This window comes from Pseudonaja textilis, chromosome 7 (assembly GCF_049901715.1).
Source record: "Pseudonaja textilis isolate UNSWEBS1 chromosome 7, rPseTex1.2, whole genome shotgun sequence".
Classification (NCBI taxonomy): domain Eukaryota; kingdom Metazoa; phylum Chordata; class Lepidosauria; order Squamata; family Elapidae; genus Pseudonaja; species Pseudonaja textilis.
In genome coordinates this window covers 52,383,692-52,403,002 of record NC_141996.1, presented here as the reverse complement: position 1 = coordinate 52,403,002, position 19,311 = coordinate 52,383,692, and the positions used below count along the sequence as shown (strand labels likewise).

General features: G+C 36.7%; 1 protein-coding gene across 1 annotated transcript in view; it reads left to right on the top strand.

The window, feature by feature from the left end:
• KCNJ6 (potassium inwardly rectifying channel subfamily J member 6) overlaps window positions 1-19,100 on the top strand; it is a 118,187-nt gene extending 99,087 nt beyond the window's left edge. The window contains exons 2-3 of the mRNA XM_026700472.2: window positions 405-1,325; window positions 18,418-19,100. Of these exons, the coding sequence (XP_026556257.1) occupies window positions 428-1,325; window positions 18,418-18,743 (1,224 nt within the window). The 5' untranslated portion in view covers window positions 405-427 and the 3' untranslated portion in view covers window positions 18,744-19,100. The remainder of the gene's footprint in view (window positions 1-404; window positions 1,326-18,417) is intronic.
• Window positions 19,101-19,311: the final 211 nt, after the last annotated feature.

Below are 19,311 nucleotides of genomic sequence, written 5' to 3'. Positions count from 1 at the left end.
GTTGCTATTTCAAAAAGATCAGAGTGGTGTGGTGCTTAGAAGTCATCTTGATGGCATTTAATTAATTGCCATTTATAAAGCTAATCCATTTCAAAATTCTGAGCAATTTGGGAAAGACAGTTCTGTATGCTACCCAGACTCCCGCTTAATAAAATTTGCATATAATTGTAACTTAAACAGTTTTTATGAACATTAAATCATCCTATTTATACAAAGTAAAAGTAAGAAATTATTTAAAATAATACAGATAATACCTGTTCTTTCTATTAGTAACAAATGGTAAGTTCCACTAATTTTCTAGTGGTGTTCAAAAATATTTCAGAAGCTTCTTGTAACTGATCTTGCAAATCTTATTTGCATTGCCACCATCCCTATTTATTTCCTCTTTTTTTTTTTAATAATAGCTAATGTGCTGGAAGGAGACTCAATGGAGCAGGACGTGGAAAGCCCTGTTACAATTCATCCACCCAAGTTGCCCAAACAGGCCAGAGAAGATCTGCCAAAGCATTTAAGCAAAGAGGGTGCCAAAAGAAAAATCCAGAGGTATGTTAGGAAAGATGGAAAATGCAACGTCCACCATGGAAATGTGAGAGAGACTTATCGCTATTTGACTGATATCTTCACCACCTTGGTCGACCTCAAGTGGAGATTCAACCTTTTGATATTTGTCTTAGTTTATACTGTGACTTGGTTGTTCTTTGGATTCATCTGGTGGCTAATTGCTTACATTCGAGGAGACATGGAACACATAGGAGATAAGAAATGGACACCGTGCGTTAGTAACCTCAATGGATTTGTCTCAGCCTTTTTATTCTCTATAGAGACAGAAACTACAATTGGGTATGGTTATCGGGTTATCACAGACAAATGTCCTGAAGGAATTATCCTGCTTTTAGTCCAGTCTGTTTTAGGGTCTATTGTGAATGCTTTCATGGTTGGCTGCATGTTTGTAAAAATATCACAGCCCAAGAAGAGAGCAGAAACTCTGGTGTTTTCTACCAATGCTGTAATTTCTATGCGGGATGGAAAGCTGTGTTTGATGTTTCGAGTTGGGGATCTCAGAAATTCACACATTGTGGAAGCATCAATACGAGCCAAGCTGATCAAATCAAAACAGACAAAGGAGGGGGAATTTATACCTCTCAATCAAACAGATATCAATGTAGGTTATTATACTGGGGACGATCGACTGTTTTTGGTTTCACCACTGATCATCAGCCATGAAATAAACCAACAGAGTCCTTTCTGGGAGATTTCCAAAACTCAGTTATCCAAAGAAGAATTAGAAATAGTTGTGATCCTAGAAGGAATGGTGGAAGCAACAGGTAACACTTTTTATTCTCATATTTTACATACATTGACTTTCTTTTTTTAAGAGGCATTTTATTGTTAAAAAAAGTTAAAATGTAAAACACTTGCAATTTATTTACACTCACCTGAAGTTTAACTATTCAAAATTATCTAATGTATATCCATGCAGTCCAATGGTGCAAAAGAGATGAATGGAATAAAATAAAGCAAAACAATGATGGTGCTGTGACATTCTCAAATAGGGTAATAAGACAGATATTCTTTGTGGTTATAGTTTTCCTATAATTCTCCTATCACTGTTACATGGGAATGCTTTACAGAACAAAGGTGGGACCAAAAATGAGCTTCCCCAGTGTCATCACATTTTAGAAACCTTCAGTTGTTATGTTTACTGATCTTACTCCTACCTGGAAAAAGAGATGAGATACATTTACTAGTAGCATAAGGCCCAAGAAAGATTCAAGTGCCAACCTAAGGCAATTTGCAGAAATTACATTATTGCTTTTAGTTTAATGTCTTCTCAAACTAGTTTCACATTTTCAGAAATTTTCCAGGCTTAATTAGGTGCTAATTTTTCTCTCCCATAGTAGAACCCATGTAATCCTGAACTCAAGACCTCAGATTCAGTTTCCACTATGTGAAAAGTGAAACATTTCGGACAGTTTTACAATGATTCATGAACTCTTTGAAAACTATTGCCAATTGGATTATACACCAATGGATAGCAGCTACTAGTTAGTGTCAGGCTTCATAGACTGATTTAATAGAAGACAAATTGTATATACATATTGCTGTGTGAGTCTCTCTTGCACAGATGTGGTCTCTATTTGTGTGATGTCTTGATCTCGTCTGTATGGGTTGACGTTTGGAGGCAGAGCCAGAAAACAGATTGCCCTACTCTCTCTGCTGGTCTCAGGTTAAGGGAGTCATTTAAAAGATGGTCCTGTTGGTCTCTTGCCCTCCACTGATGCAACAATCACATAAATCAGTTGAATGATATATAACAATACTTTTAAATGACAAAATATGATGTAACTATAAACTTGTACTTTGGCCACCCAATGAGAATGAAGGACTCACTGGAGGAGAGACTAATACTGGGAATGATTGAGGGCAAAAGAAGAAGAAGGGGACGGCAGAGAATGAGGTGGCTGGAATGGAGTCACTGAAGCAGTCGGCGTGAGCTTAAATGGATTCTGGGGGATGGTAGGGGACACAAAGGCCTGGAGGAACGTTGCCCATGGGGTCGCAACGGATCGGACACGACTTCGCAGCTAACAGCAACAACAATAAACTCACATTACTACAGCCAAAACATGCCATGCTTTAAGGCAAAGTAATGAGATAATAGTTTTTTGAGATTCACATATGTCATGCTTAGGAAGAAGTGAATAGACTTCAGCCTCAAAGCTGGTAGTGGAATCTATGGATTGTGTCAGAGAAATGCCTATATCAGTAAGCTAGAAAGTGACCCAAATGATTGAGAGCTGTCAGTCTAGACGTGCATCTAAAAGACACTGCAAAGCGGAAGTCATGTGTGGAATTACTACAAACTGCTCTTTCTAATAAAAAACATGAATAGGTTTTGGAAATGCAGAAGTTCATTTCATCAAATTCATAAAAAGGGACCACAGGAAAATGTTGGGAGTAATCTGGTGCATTTACAGGAAAAAGAAAGGCAGCCACAAGCACCATAAGTAAACAGATCAAGAGAAGGCGTATAACCAGAAAAGCAGCCTTGTTGAAAAGAGGTGTTGCTTTAAAATTGCTGGCAGGAAATAAAAACTGTAAAATATAATAATGTCTGCAGCAGAGAAATAGCAATGATTATGGTAAATGTGGTTTGGAAAGAATTATTTATTCCATTATAATATAACGTTACAATACATTACATTACAATAGGAATTCCACAACGTTAGTTCACACTGATAGGCAAATGTACTGAAATAAATTACAAGATACTCTATATAACCAACCATAGCTATATTATTTATATTTATATTTAATTCTAACACTCTATAGACAAGTACTAGTTCCTGAATAAGTACAATTCCAAATAAATTTCTGGCATGATGCATCTAGCTGCAAATAAAACATCTCAAAATAGGATAGTAGAGTATAATCCAAATGTTTGCTTTTCAGTATATTTCTTTACATGATTGGCATAATTAAGGAGCTCTTAAGGAGCTCAGGCCTAGCAACAACCCCTGAAGACTCTAAATTCTTTCTCAGCATCAAATCTAAGAATCTGGAAGTGTAGAATTTTAAATATCTGTGTTGGAATTTAGAACTAATCTCTATAATTTCCATTTACCAGCTGATTTCCCAAGCAATAAAGTATGTCATCATTCTATGAATGACAGTTTCAACCATCTGAAATTACAGGAGGTCATGGATTAGTTCAGAAAATGTCATTACATTTTATTCACTAGCAGAGAATGAGTTTAGTTCTGTTTAAATGGAGCCAGTAGTTTGATGTCACTCTCACTAGAGAAAAACAGTCACATTCTTGTCAGGCTTCCTGATTATTACATTATGTAAGCCTCCCGCAGTACTGATTCTTCCCCAAGAGCAAAATAGAAGTAGCATTCTAAACAACCTTTTCTTCCCCACAAAAGAAAGATGTTTACACATTGTAAAAGAACAAAATATCACAAAATCCTTACAAGATAAATTACTCCTTTATAGCTAATCTGTACAAATCTGCTTGTGATTTCATTTATGCTGCCAACAGATGAACAGTTCAAGTCCAGTATTTGCAGAACTATTTCTGCTGACATTTTTAAAAAGAAAAGCATGCTTTAGCAGCTGCAGAAAATGTTCTGAAAAGCAGTAAACAGCATAGAGAATGCTATTTAGATATTTATTGAGGCTATCAAACAGATTACTATTTACAAAGCTTTTTTGACTTCTAGTCTTGTGGATTGATTGTTTAGTCGTACGCTGCCTACATTTAATTTTCACGCTCAATAGTATGCTTTAAAATTCACAACATCTACATTTAAATTCCACCAACTGTACTTTAGGCTCAATTTAAATTCTAATTTTGCTTTTGCCATATGAAGGAATAGGAATATATATATATATATATATATATATGTTTTCTGAGGTTCTCGCGGGTATTTATATGTGGATCTTTGGTTGTTCGGGTTTTCTCCCGCGTAAGATTGATATCTACAACGCGTTTCGATGAAGTCTCATTCATCATCTTCAGGCTTCTGTCTCCGGCTCTGTGCTTTTCAGAGTAATGTGAGATTGCAGCTGCTTCCTCCTTTTAACTGCCAGTGGGGTGGGACTTGATTGGGTGGGGGCTTGGCTGTGTTCTGATTGGGTGGGGTGTGTTCTCATTGGTAGGGGTTTGGTTGTGTTCTGATTGGTTGGGGTTGCCGTGTTCTGATTGGTTGGAGCGTGTTCTGTTCAGGTGGGGGCTTGGCTGTGCTCCGGTTAGTCTTAGTTGCTGGGGATTTGAGCTGGTGAGTTGTGATCTTGCTGTTTGGCTTCTGGTTCGAACTAGAAGCCAAGCCAAGATCACAACTCACCAGCTCAAATCCCCAGCAACTAAGACTAACCGGAGCACAGCCAAGCCCCCACCTGAACAGAACACGCCTCAACCAATCAGAACAGCTAACCCCCAACCAATCAGAACACAACCAAACCCCTACCAATGAGAACACACCCCACCCAATCAGAACACAGCCAAGCCCCCACCCAATCAAGTCCCACCCCACTGGCAGTTAAAAGGAGGAAGCAGCTGCAATCTCACATTACTCTGAAAAGCACAGAGCGAGACAGAAGCCTGAAGATGATGAATGAGACTCATCGAAACGTTGCCTAGATACTCGAATCTTACGCGGAGAAACCGAACAACCAAAGATCCACATATATATATATATATATATATATATATATATATATATATATATATATATATACATACACACACACACACACACACACACACACACATATATACTTAGCATATATATATATACTTAGTATATACTAAGTATATATACTAAGTACTTCCAATTTTACGTGGGAGAAAACCCGAATAACCAAAGATCCACATGCAAATACCTGCGAAAACCTCAGAAAACATATATGTTTTCTTATGTTTCACGGGTACTTCCATGTATGGTATTCAGCTTTGTTCGGGTACTTTCCCACGTCATTATAGTTGTGCTTTTAAAGTTGTATCAACGTTTCGGCAGAATCTCATCTGCCATCATCAGGCTTCTGTATTGTGTTTGTCTGTGAGTAAAAGTCTGTAAAAGTCTGGCTCACAGACGAACACAATACAGAAGCCTAATGATGGCAAATGAGATTCTGCCAAAACGTTGCTACAACTTTAAAAGCACAACTACAATGACGTGGGAAAATACCAGAACAAAGCTGAATGCCATGTATGTATGTATGTATGTATGTATGTATGTATGTATGTATGTGTATATGAATAACCCATTATCTAGAGGTATTTCATACTTCATATAGTTGATCTTTCTAATATTAAGAGCTTTAAAGGTGAGTCTATTTCACAGAGAAATAGTTCTCAGTATATAGAATTTGTGCTATTAGAACATCATGTGATTTATTTTCTCTATAAGTGCTGTCTAGGTACAGTCCCAACTAATTTTGAGCATTCTGTTGCTTCAATCTTCATAGTTACAGCAAACCTTTAGCAGGTTTGGTTGCCTACTTCAAACTCACCACATAATTAAAGATAAAGCTGTAGTGAGATACATTATTTTAAAATAAGACAGTTTAATCTGCTTCCAGAAACAATTGTCAAAAATGTAGTTATTCTACTGAAAATATTTGACAACTTATAAGGGGGGTGGGGGGAGTGTTGTGTAATATATCCACAGCAGTAGAATTTCTCATTGACATAAGCATCACATATTTGAAACACACTATTTGAAACTCAAAAAAAAAAAACCCACTGCAGGAGGTGAATTAATGTTAAAAGTTTCAGAGAAAAATAATTACTGTAAAAGAAGTTGATATAATTGTTCTGCATGTTAAACATTATTGTTAAGCATAACAGAGCTCTTCAATAGGAAGTGTGCCTTGGCTTGCCAATCCAACATTGCCACCTATCTGTTTCAGAACCTAATATCTGGTTTGGAGGCCACCTCCTCAGTTCTTCAAAATTACCAGAACCCAGTGCAACAAGTAATCAAGTCTACAAACTAAGGAGAATTATATGGAGGTTGGAATAGGATAGTTACAGAACAGTGTCAGGCAAAACCTGGAATCAGAAAAAAAAAATCTGAATACTCCCAAGCTAAGGCGGATTGTCTGGTTCTCATATATGTCCAAGTATTTGAGGTGTTCTATTGTTACATCTGGAGATGCAACAACACAGGTTTCTGCTGCATCCCATAATGTTCTTTTCAGTGGTGGGATTCATTTTTTTTACTACCGGTTTTATGGGCATGGCTTGATGGATGTGGCATACTGTAAAATCTCCAGTCAGAGGTAGTGTTTGCCAATTCTCCGAACTACTCAAAATTTCTGCTACCGGTTCTCCAGAAGTGGTCAGAATCTGCTGAATACCACTTCTGGTTCCTTTGCATCTTACAGTATTTTATATTTAACTCTTGATTTTTTTTTACTTACAGTGCAACTTAGATTTCTGCCATTGTTTAAATGGTACATTGATTTTTATAATGGTATTGTTTGAAACAAAAACATCAATATTGACAACATATTCATTTTTAAAACATAAATTCTTCTCAGCCATAACAATGGTAACCTCTCCCATCTTAACCTGTTCTTAATTTTATTCCATATTGTAACATAATAATCTGGTATAATAAACAATTCATGTTAGACATAGTGATGCCAAAGTATTTCACAGAATTTTCAGAATAACAGAGTTGGAAAGGACCTTGAAGTTCTTCAACCCCTTGCTCAAGCAAGAGTCATATACCCTTTCAGAGAAATCACTGTCCAATCATGTCTTAAAAATCTCCAGTGATAGAATACCTATAATTTCTGAAGGCAAGCTGTTTCACTGACTAATTGTTCTCACTGTCAGAAAATTTCTCCTTATTTCTAGGTTAAATCTCTCCTTAATTAATTTCCTTCCATTGTTTTTTGTTCTGCCTTCAGGTGCTTTGGAGAATATACACCTCTTCTTTGTGGCAGCCCTTTAGATAGTGGAAGAATCCTTCATTAGACTAAATATACCCAGTTCCTACAACCATTCTTCGTATGTTTTACTCTCCAGTCCCCTAATTGTCTTTGTTGCTCTTTGTACTCTTTCTAGAATCTAAACATCTTTGTTATACTATGGCAACCAAAACTAGATACAATATTTCAAGTGTGGTCTTACCAAGGCATTATAAAGCAGTAGTAACACCTCACATGATATTAATTCTGTCCTTTTGTTAAAGCAGCCTAGGAATATGTTGTCTGTTTTTGACAGCTGCAGCACACTGTTGGATCATATTTAACTGATTGACCATTAGGACTCCAGAATCCCTCTCACAGTTACTTCTATTGAGTTAGGTACCACTTATTTTATATCTGTGCATTTGATTTTTCTTGCCTAAATGTAAAATGTTACTTTTCTCTACATTGAATTTCACTTTGTTAGATAGGGCCCAGTGTTCAAGTCAACATCCTTCTGTATCTTGAGCCCATCTTCCAGAGTATTGACTGTTTCTGCCAGCTTTGTGTTGTCTGCAAATTTGATGAGTTTCCCTTCAATTCCCTCATCTAAATCATTGATGAAGTATTAAAGAGTACTGGGCAGAGCCTTGGGGTACCCCACTACATACTGCCCTCCGTGTAGAGGAAATGTAAATAAATAAATATTCATTGTTTTGCAGAACATTACATTGGATGGGGTGCGATGTTCAAATCTGTCAAGATCCTTCTGTATCTTAAGCCCATTTTCTGGATTGTTGGCTATTTCTGCCAGGTTGGTGTCATCTGCAAATTTGATGAGTTCCCCTTATATCCCCTCATCTATATCATTTGTGAAGATATTGAAGAATACTGGGCCTAAAACAGATCCCTGGAGTATCCCAGGGATACTTCCATCCTTGAAGATGTAGTTCCATTAAGGATCACACATTGAGGGTGGTGGCTCAGTCAGTTACAAATCCATTTGGTGGTGATGCTTCTAACCCACAATTTTCTATCTTATCAAGTAGTAAGTTGTGGTCTATTTTAGCAAATTCATTACTGAAGTACAAAAAAATTATGTCCACAGCATGACTAATCACTTTGCATCACTTTGCCCCCCAAAAAGTAATAAGATTTGTCTACTATGATCTGTTTTGGACAAACTCATGTTTTTCTCAATCTTACAACCATCTTTTCCATCAATTCCATTGGTTTTTCCATTTTCAAATTCTTTGTTAACCTCTTTGTATTTTGTTAATTAATTTTGAAAACAGCTAACATCCCAACACTGTTTTCCATTAATATTTCTTTCAGGGGTTCCAAAATTATTACTGGATATGCATGAGAAAATATAGAAAGAGTATTAAATATCAAGACAATGTTTTGTAATTGAAGTACACTATGGATATTTTTCTGTCAGTGAAAACATTGGGATTTTTGTCAACCTAAGGAATAAGGCTATAACTTGGTTTGAAGCCATTTAAATGTTTTATGTAATCTCGGTGCACCCTAGCACAGCATCTCATAGTAATTTGCTATTCATCTCCACCATGTGCTTGTTATTATTCACTCTAGCCCTCATTCTCCATTTACTCTCTTGCAGCAAACCTTAATACTTCTTCCACCTCTCTCATTTTGCCAGTTGGTTCCCCACTGCTGAGACTTTCCTCCTTCTCCCTGCAACGCCAAAAGCAATTTCCACATTATGGTAATGCAGCTCATTTCATTCAACATTGTAAGAAGCCCAGTCACCTTGATTGTAAAGCCAAAGGCCAGGCTGTCTGAAAATTGTAATCTCAGCTTGTCTGGAAGGAAGTTAGAGTGGGGATAGTTGAATAGACTATGCCCAAACTGGTTGGAGATATAGATATATTTGCCCTATGGCTCACTGAGTGATCTTTCAGTCCTACAAGTGAAGCATCCATGAAATTCATCATCTATATTGGATGAATTGCTATGACACCGCTACCAATGCTTAGCTAGAAACATCAATTTATCATTCTAACTGATAAAAATGAAATCTGTCAACAATAAATGTTCCTAGGACTTCAGAAAACAAAAAAGTTGGGATTATTCCATAACAGTGTCTCAGTTTCCCATCAAAACACAAAACTGTATTTTTGAAAATGACAAAGGGAAACTTTTAATCTAAGAACAATACTTAATAATCTAATTTTTAATAATTAATAATTAATTAATAATAATAAATTATTTAATCTAAGAACAATACACATGAGTCAACAGAAAATGTTTTGCATCCCAACTATTTTCATATTACACTGCTAGGGTAATGTCAGATAATGAAAAATGGCACATAAAGCCATGAGTTGCATGTGGCAACCCATGTATCAATGTGTTCTAAATTAACATTGCTTAAGGAACTGTAATGGAGTACTGAGACAGAAAATGTATAATTGTTTGGCATGTTTTGCCTTTAAGAACAGTGCTATATGTTCTCCCTTTCTGTGAGAAAAAGAAAAAAATCAACGAAATTTGAAGACAATGAATTAAAACAGTGAAGACAACATTTTGTCATCTGTCTTCTCCATTAAATTCTACTCATGTATCTCTTTTCAATGGGGAGTTTTTTGATGCTATCCTGGTTGAGGTATTTGAGGATTTTTACTTGTCCTTTGCCTTTGGCAAGTAGAGATTTTTTTTTAGTAACCTTTACTTATTACCCTTTTGTAGGCAATCTAGCCCCAGGGGTGGGATTCAACCAGTAGTTCCGAAGAGCAGCTGGTCCCACCCCTCCCCTCCCCTCCCCTCCCAGGAGTCCCCATGCACCTGGTTCTGGCTCTCAGGTAAGTGAAGGGAGGTTTCCTAGGCCCAAAACAGGGTGCGGGTGTGTGTGCAGCGCAAACAGGGCATGCGGGGGGTGATGCCCCCCTGTGCCTCATTTTGGCTTTCCTGAGGCTCAAGGGAGCTTCCTAGGCACAAAATAGGGCATGGGAGGCAACAGTAAAAGAAAAAGGAAGAAAAAGAAAGAAAGAAAGAAAGAAAGAAAGAAAGAAAGAAAGAAAGAAAGAAAGAAAGAAAGAAAGAAAGAAAGAAAGAAAGAAAAAGAAAGAAAGAAAGAAAGAAAGAAAGAAAGAAAAAGAAAGAAAGAAAGAAAGAAAGAAAGAAAGAAAGAAAGAAAGAAAGAAAGAAAGAAAGAAAGAAAGAAAGAAAAAGACAGGGAGGGAGGTAAGGGAGAAAGAAAAAAGGAAGAGGGAGGAAAGGAAGGGAAAGAGAAAGAAAAAAGAGGGAGGGAGGGAAGGGAAAGTGAATGAGATATGGATGAATGGAGGGAAGGAGGGAGAGAAAAAGGAGGGAAGGAAGGACCACAAAGCCTGGCACTAGACGCAGCTTCAGAGGATGCTTTGAAGCATCACAGCAATCCAGGGCCTGGAGGAACCTCGTAGGTCATCTACTCTAACCCCTGCTCCAGAGCATTGTTAAAGTGAGTTTCTCTCTTTTGACCCACCCAGTCACATGACCACCAAGCCACACCCACAGAACCAGTTATTAAAAAATTGGAATCCGACCCCTGTCTAGCCCTCACGGAAACCCATGGCCAGAGTATGTCTCACGATCAACTTCTTCCCTACCAAAGAAACTTTGTTTCAATGAGTTTAGAGGGTTATTTCTATTTTATTTTATTAGAAATAAAAGCCTCCAAATAAGGCTTTTATAGCTAGAAATACATAGTTCGATCATTTCAACAAACCCATGAAAGTCCTAGGAGTATATTATTTGTGCCAGAAATATCAAGTCACTTAGTGCAAAATTATTTTGCAACTACTATTTTCAATCTATTGTTAGCAGAATGATAACATTCATATCACTCCTTCCATATCAGTGATTTGAAATAGCTTTGTGAACCTGTCTTGTACCTTTTGATTTTTCACAGGGCTGTCTTGCTTCAAGTGATATATATTTTTAGACTGTTGTACTGAAACCTCAGTGGGAGTTGCCCAGAATTTGCAAACCCAGTCAAAGTTTCATGGGGCCAGAGGTAATATAAACCAGTGGTTCTAAATCTTGGCAACTTTAGGATGTCTGGATTTCAACACCCAGAATTGGAAGTGAGCTTTGTCCCATATTTTAGATTTGTGAAGTAGAAATAGCAGTATTTCACATTAACAACAATGTTTTATATTTTCTGCTGTTTTGATAATGTTACACTTCAAATAAATATGCTAAGATTTCAGTATATGTTACCTCACAGCTCATATCTTTTGTATGTAAGATACTTGCATTTTCTTTTTATTTACTATATATCCCACTTTTATTATATTTATAACTAACTAAGGCAGCAAACAAACCATACTCCTTCTCCTCCCCCTACAGTTACAATCCTGTGAGTCAGATTAGGCGTGGAGTGGTCTAAAGTCACCCAGTCAGCTTTCATGCCTAACACAGTACTAGAATTTACAGCCTCCCAGTTTCTAGCCTGCTACCATAATCATTAGACCGAACTGACTCTCCAGTTTATTACAGGTAATCTACATATAGTGGGAAATAATTATGTTTTGCATTCTGACTTCTTCCTCTTTTTGGCTTGATGTTTAAAGCCACCTATTTAATCACATGGAAAGCAAAATGCATGAGAAAAAGCAGCTGTTCCACCTGTTGATGAATATGAGATAATACAGTATAATTAAACAAAGCACAAACACATTGCAATACTATTCTGTCAACTCAAATGGAATTTGAATATGGTCCCCACATTTCTCCATTCCTTCACTTTCAATATAAAAGTTAATTCTGCTTGACTCGTTACCTGAATCTTGTAAGGCTGGTATTAAAATTAAAAGCTACATTAGTATAACTAAGCAATTTCCAAAAAATAAAGAAGGCAGCCAAGTTAGAAATACTAGCAATAATCAGAAAGTTGAATTTAACATACCTTGCTGCATTCACTCTGACATAGCTGCACTTAGGTATGGGTCTTTTCATTCTTCTGTGTTGCCTTAGCATATTTATTTTTTGGATGCACAGTATCTAATGAGGATTAGAGAACCATAAAAAAAGATATCCCAGGAAATAACTTAGCAGGCCCTCAGAATAGTTGCATGAGACATTGCACCATAAATTAACCAACCAAGTTTTAGCTAAGCCAGTTTGGGAATCCAAGTAGTAAAGTTAGTTTATGGTTCAGTACATCAAACAAGCCCAGAGAAAGGAATTGATGGAAAGCACCAGATATAGTTTTACTGAGTAAATATGTCTTACAAATACAGTGCATCCTGAAGTTTTTGCCTTTCAAAAGGTTATGATTGTGCAAATATGAATGTGGTTAGGGATGAAAGTTATCATAAAAGGAAGGATGATTTTCCAACATATCTTTTCCCACCATGAGACACTACTCCTAATGTCAGAAAATAAGAGGTGATTTCTAAGTTTACAGTCAGGATGGTTGAGATTCAAACTGAGAGGGGAGAAAATAGTAGCCTCTTTTCTTGTTGGATGCAAAGCTTGTTGAATGCAAAGCTGTATTTTGCATTCTCTCCCAGCCCTCCTCATTTTTGTTACTCATTGTCCTCCTTGAAAGCCACTGAACTGCCTAACTTGCTGGACTACATTTAGGCAAGAAAAACCAAATGCAGATATAGAATAGGTGGCACCTGGCTCAATAGTACTAACTGTGAGAGGGATCTTGGAGTCCTAGTGGACAATCATTTAAATATCAGGCAACATTGCACTGATCTGCCAAAAAAGACAACACAGTCTTGGACTCCATTAATTGAGGGATAGAATCAAGACCACATGAAGTGCTAATACCACTTCATAATGCCTTGGTATTACCGCACTTGAAATATTGTATCCAGTTTTAGTTGCCACGAAATAAAAAAATATGCTGAGGCAGTAGAAAGAGAAAAGTAACAAAGATGGTGATATGGTAGCAGTGTTCCAGTGTTTAAGGGGGTCACAAGGAAGAGGATATCAACCTATTTTAAACAAGGAGAGAACCAACCTAGAACTAAGGAGGAATAAGAAGACATCCAAAATCCTTTTCAATTATGTTATTTTGTTATTCTATATCCTGCCTTTATTATTTTCCAACACACCTTCCTCCTCCTATTTTACCTACCACAACAACCCTGCCAGGTGAGTTGGTCAGAGAGAGAGTGACTGGCTCAAGGCCACCCAGCTGACTTTCAGGGCTAAGGTGGAACTAGAATTCACAGTCTCTCACTTTCTAACCTGGTGCTTTAACCATTAGAGCAAGGGTGTCAAACTCATGTCATCATGGCAGCGTCACGCGATGTGGACTTTTTTCCCCTTGGCTAAACCGGGAGTGGATGTGGCCAGCATGTGATGCATTGGCCTGAGGGCCGGGTGTGTGACAGCCCTGCACTAAAGCAAATTGGCTCTTGTGTTGATGTTTCACTGGCTTCTTATTAGCTTTAGTTTTAAAACACTTCACTCTACAGAATCTTCTTAAGCAGGTGGGCAAAAGAAATTTCTGAGTGCAGTGGTTACATTTTGAAATGTAAATAGCAACTGGTTATCAAAAGTACATTTCAGTATCAACAGACTGATACAAAACTGCTGTAGCAATTGCCTTCATTTCAATTATACTAAGAAAACAGAAGAGCAAGAAAAACCCATCGCCATGAAAGTTTATCATTAGCAGAGAGAACAACTAAAGTTTCTATTTATTTGTATTGTTTAACCAGTTAGCAAATCATGATAAATCTTCCTCTTAACCCACATCTACAGTATTATTTTGCACAATTGCTCATGTATGAAAATTTGCATCTGCATTCCAGGGTTTCCTATTATTTGAATCTGCGGGTCTACTGAGTTTCCAATAAAAGAAAGGGGGTCTTAAGTAAAATCAACCTATTATTGATTTTTATTAGTAATCCCAAGTATTCCAAAATTAGACAAATTTAAACAGATGGCTGAAAACAGAAACATTGTCTCTCTTTATTCTGAAGACAAAATGCAGTGAACCATTATCATCCTGGCATTAATATCCTTTCTAATATGTAGACATTTACAAGGAAATAGGTGTGTATATTGTATATTTGTATTCTGCAAGAGAAACTATGAGAGACAAAACATTTAGTGGAACATAGTTTCTTTTTCTGACTCTTCTCCTAATATAATGATCCTAAATCTCACAGAATAATCTAACGGATACAGCAACATTATTATTAAATAATGGGTGTTGGCTGCACTCCTCATTCATCTGAGTATGGCACATTCCTTATGAGGAAAAAGAAAATATGAAGAATTTATTTAAAACAAGGAATATTCCTTCCACTGGCAGTGGTTTTGGTTAAATAAAGCTTGGGATGGAACAATGGTGCAGGCTACTCCTGAGATCACTGACCATAGCTTGTTTCTGCCTGCTGTCCTGCTAAGGACACTCCACTTTTCTGATGCCCAATACAGCTGCATATACTGGTACCCTCTTCAATTAGAGTCTGGATCACTCCAAACTCTAAGCAACAAAGTTGTGAGCCCTCCCACTGTTGTATCTTTACTGAAAACAAGGTGGAGATGAATTACATCTAGAGCATTCCCACATTCTATTAAGATAGTCATCCAATTCATATATGAGAGAAGATTAACTCTGACAAATTCATGTTTATGTTATTTAATGATTCTTTCAGATTGTTTTCTTTATAATTTGTTACAGAATTGTCTTAGATCCAGTTTCAAATTTACTGGCAATCAAAAGATAGGGAAATTTGTTCTCCAATAGTCACTTGCAATTTCTTGACCATTTTCAAAAATAATGCAAAACGTTTTGGCTAACCACCTGCAAATTATTTCACCTGACCCTTAACATTTACACTTCCAGATAATATATATGCACTCCCTGAACAGATCATTGCGGAGTGTGGGGGGGTTGGAAGCTAGAGGAGAAAATATTCTATCTCAGGTTATGGGGCGGGGAATAAAACAATACATCATTGGACTTTTAAAACACATTCATGGGGAAAAGAAGGAAATTCAGTGAAATAAAAATCATACTTGTAAACGATTTTAGACCAGCTCTTTCTATGTATAAGTATATAATTATTATAGCACTATATGTACTTTTACAGCAGTCAGGGTTAAAGTTAGTTCTCGAAGATATTACAGAATGTAGTCAGCAATGGTTTATTTGAAAAGGCAGTCCTGCTTCTGTGAAACACCCAATTAATTAGTAGCATTCCACAAATACAAGCATGCTACCTGAAATGGACTGAAACCTCAAGGAGATAACATGGAACAGTAAAATTGCCCTGAAGCTGCTTTGGTGGTTGGTGGGAGATTATGAGACGGTGGCGTTATATGTTTCTGCCTTCAGAAAGGATTATTGGAAGATTCAAACAAAATGGCAAGAAGACTGTGCAAGCAGCTCTGTTTTATTTACTTGTTAGTATCAAAATAAGAATTGAGAGAGAGGGAGAAGTCTGGTGCCCGACTATGTCCTGAAACTGAATAGTAGCCACAACTCAACCATTTGTTTTTTATTGTTAAAAGGTAAACTCTTTTTACTTGTTCCTCAATTTATTTTAATCAAGTTTGTTAATTTGGATTTATGTTAATCAACTTTTAGTTGTGGCTACTTTTAACATATAGTACATTTTATCACTTTCTATTGCTTTTGAACAAATTGTATTCTTAACTGCTGTATTGCAATCATTGCTATTAACCTACTAGGTAGAATATGCCAACTAAATTTGTATTAAAATTTCAAATTCTTATTTCCCACACTACCAGTATTAGGGTATGAAAACTATTTTATATTCTCGGACTTGGTGAGCTGTACTTCAGCAGTAAATTCACGTATAGAAACAGAAGGCTTAGTCAGAAAAAATAACTGCATTAACTGTCTGCTATTGGTGTCTCAGTTACTAGAATTAGATGCCAGAATCCCACCTGCCCAGTAGATAATGATGTACTTCATGCATCAAATGGATGAGTTCTCAAAAAGACCAGGTGGTGATTCACCTGATCTTTAGACCTTATAGGGTTAAGTCCCTGGGCATAATAATAGAGGGCAGAAATACTGGAAACAGTGATTATTACCAGGGGTGGGATTCTACCAGTTCGCACCTATTCTCTAGAACCGGTTGTTAACAGTCTAAGCAGTTCGGAGAACTGGTTGTTAGAAGAAATTACTGGCCTAATCCTGTAAGGAAGGCAGGAAGGAAACATTCTGGTGTTGCTTACAGAAACTGCCTCTCCATTAACCCTTATTACATTCTTGGCAGGACTAGACTTCCTGTCTCAGGAACTTCTCTGGAGTTTTTTCCCTCTCCTTTGCTGGTAGTTTGCTTGTGTGGAGTGACCATTCAAAGTTACAATGGCACTGAAAAAAGTGACTTATGACCATTTTTCAAACTTACAACTGTTGTAGCATCCCCACAGTCATGAGAGGCCAGGCGAGGAGATACGTGCCTTTGTGTGAGTAATATTGAATTGGCCATGCCCAGCCAGTCACATGACCACCAAGCCATGTCCACCAACTAAGCCACATCCACAGAACCAGTTGCTGAAAAATTTGAATCCCACCCCGGTTATTACCATATCAACAGCAATCTCCCAAGTACAATTATATGTTCCCAATAGATGCAAATATGTGTAGCTCAGGGTTGAATTGTAGAGCCCTTGGTGCTCTGAGCCTGCTTGTTCACTTGCAGATGTTTCATTCCAGACTAAGTATCATTATTAGTGTGAGTGAATGTGGGGTTTGCCCCTAGTTTATATACAGCAGCTTGCCCTGCCAGGGTTGGTAGAAGTGATTGTTAGGGTTTTGTTTTCAGCTTGACTGCTGAGTGTTAATCCCTATGCTGGAGAGGATTTATTCTGGTCTTTTTGTTTCCTTCTTAACTTTTTTATTGTCTCTTTTGAAGGGAAGGTGTGGTGCGGTGTGGTGTGGTGTGGTGTGTGTGTGTGTGTGTGTGTTGTGCTACTGGCAGCCACAGAAGATGAAGAGGTGAAGCTTACACCTCATCTCAATGCAAGGGCCTGCTTGGAAGAGAGAAGAACTGAGCAAAGAGGCTCTACAAGATTATTGGCCAGAAAGAATCTCACCCACCAAAGGAACAAGTCTGAATGCCATCCTGGCATTTTCCAATACAAGATAATTTTCTTGTACTGGATTTACAAAAGAGGCATGTTTTGAAGAATCTTGTGAGAAGTGACAAAACAATGAAAAGAAATTAAATTCTATGACACAATTTGAATGGGCTAAAGATTCTTTGTTAGAAATAAAACAATATATAGTTGGCTTATTTGATCAAGATTAAAATAAATATGTTATTATCTTTGGTAAACCTTTGTGAATTTTTGCTGGCACAAGAACTCAAATGACTCTGCTTTATGGAATATGGGAAGAAGAAACCATTTGTTGTTTTTTTAAGAGAAGATAAGTTACTAAATTGTTTATATTTGTGATGAAGGTGCAAAGTCACCTCATATATTTATTTCTTTACTATATTTTTACTTTTCTTTCTTTTCTATTCCTTTTTCTATTTCTCCTTTTTTTCTTTCTTTTCTGCACTTTCTACTCTTTTTATTTTTTATATATTTCTTCAGTTTGAATTAGTTTTTACTGTTATAATTATAGGGTTTGATAAAATTACCACCAAAAAAAGAAGCCACTATATGTGGCACTTGCTAAACAAGGACAATCTGCAAAATCGTTTTTCTAAATTGAATATAAGACATCATTTTTGCATGCTATTAAACCTTGATTTTTTTTTACAAATCTGCCATGCTTTTCCTTGGAGCTTAGCTAAGTATAAAACTGTAGTAAGTATAATTATTTAAAAATGTATTTTATTCCACTTTTCTATGAAAAAGCATTCCAAGTAGCAAAAGCAATTAAAACTAGTGATAAAAGATTTATTTGTTGTACATTGCCCAGAGTCATATGGTGTGAGATGGCCAGCTATATAAATGTGATTAATTAATAAATAAATGTTAGTACTACTGAGTCTAGTTAATCCTTCTAATTTTTCTCTTCTTTCTTTGTAGGGATGACATGCCAAGCCCGAAGTTCTTACATTACCAGTGAAATTCTGTGGGGTTATCGTTTCACACCTGTTCTCACTCTAGAGGATGGATTTTATGAAGTTGATTATAATAATTTCCATGAGACATATGAAACCAACACCCCATCTTATAGCGCCAAAGAATTGGCAGAGATGGCTAGTCGAGCAGAGTTACCTCTTACTTGGTCTGTCTCAAGCCAATTAGATCAACATGCTGAATTGGAGGCTGGAGAGGAAGCTAAAAGCCATGAAGAACAAGCAGAAAGGAATGGTGATGTGGCCAATTTAGAGAACGAATCCAAAGTGTAGAACTGAATTATGGGACAGAAAACATTAACACTTTCAAAAGAGGGGAAAAACAGCAGTTTAAAATGTTTACTGTCTGTCCATCCATCAATAAGATCAGTGAAGATTTGGGTTGAAGCTGCAATATTGTATATTTTCCTATTTTATTATACCTTTTATTGTTCCACCTTTTAGTTGGAGAAATCAATATTCTCATACATAAGCAAGTGGCTTTTGTTTTGTTTTTATGACAAAAAGCAAAAATACATAGATCAGGGCAAACATGAATGGAGAATCTGTAGGTAATAATTATTACTGACATGAGCTTTAACTCCAGATTTTATTTATATATATATATATATATATATATATATATATATATATATATATATATATATATATATATGTTTTCTGAGATTTTCGCGGGTATTTGTATGTGGATCTTTGGTTATTCAAGTTTTCTCCCACATAAAATTGGAAGTATCTTGGCAACATTTTGACAAAATCTCATTCTTCATCTTCAGGCTTGTATCTTCGGCTTTGTGCTTACTCCGAGAAGCACAAAGCCGAAGACACAAGCCTCAAGATGACG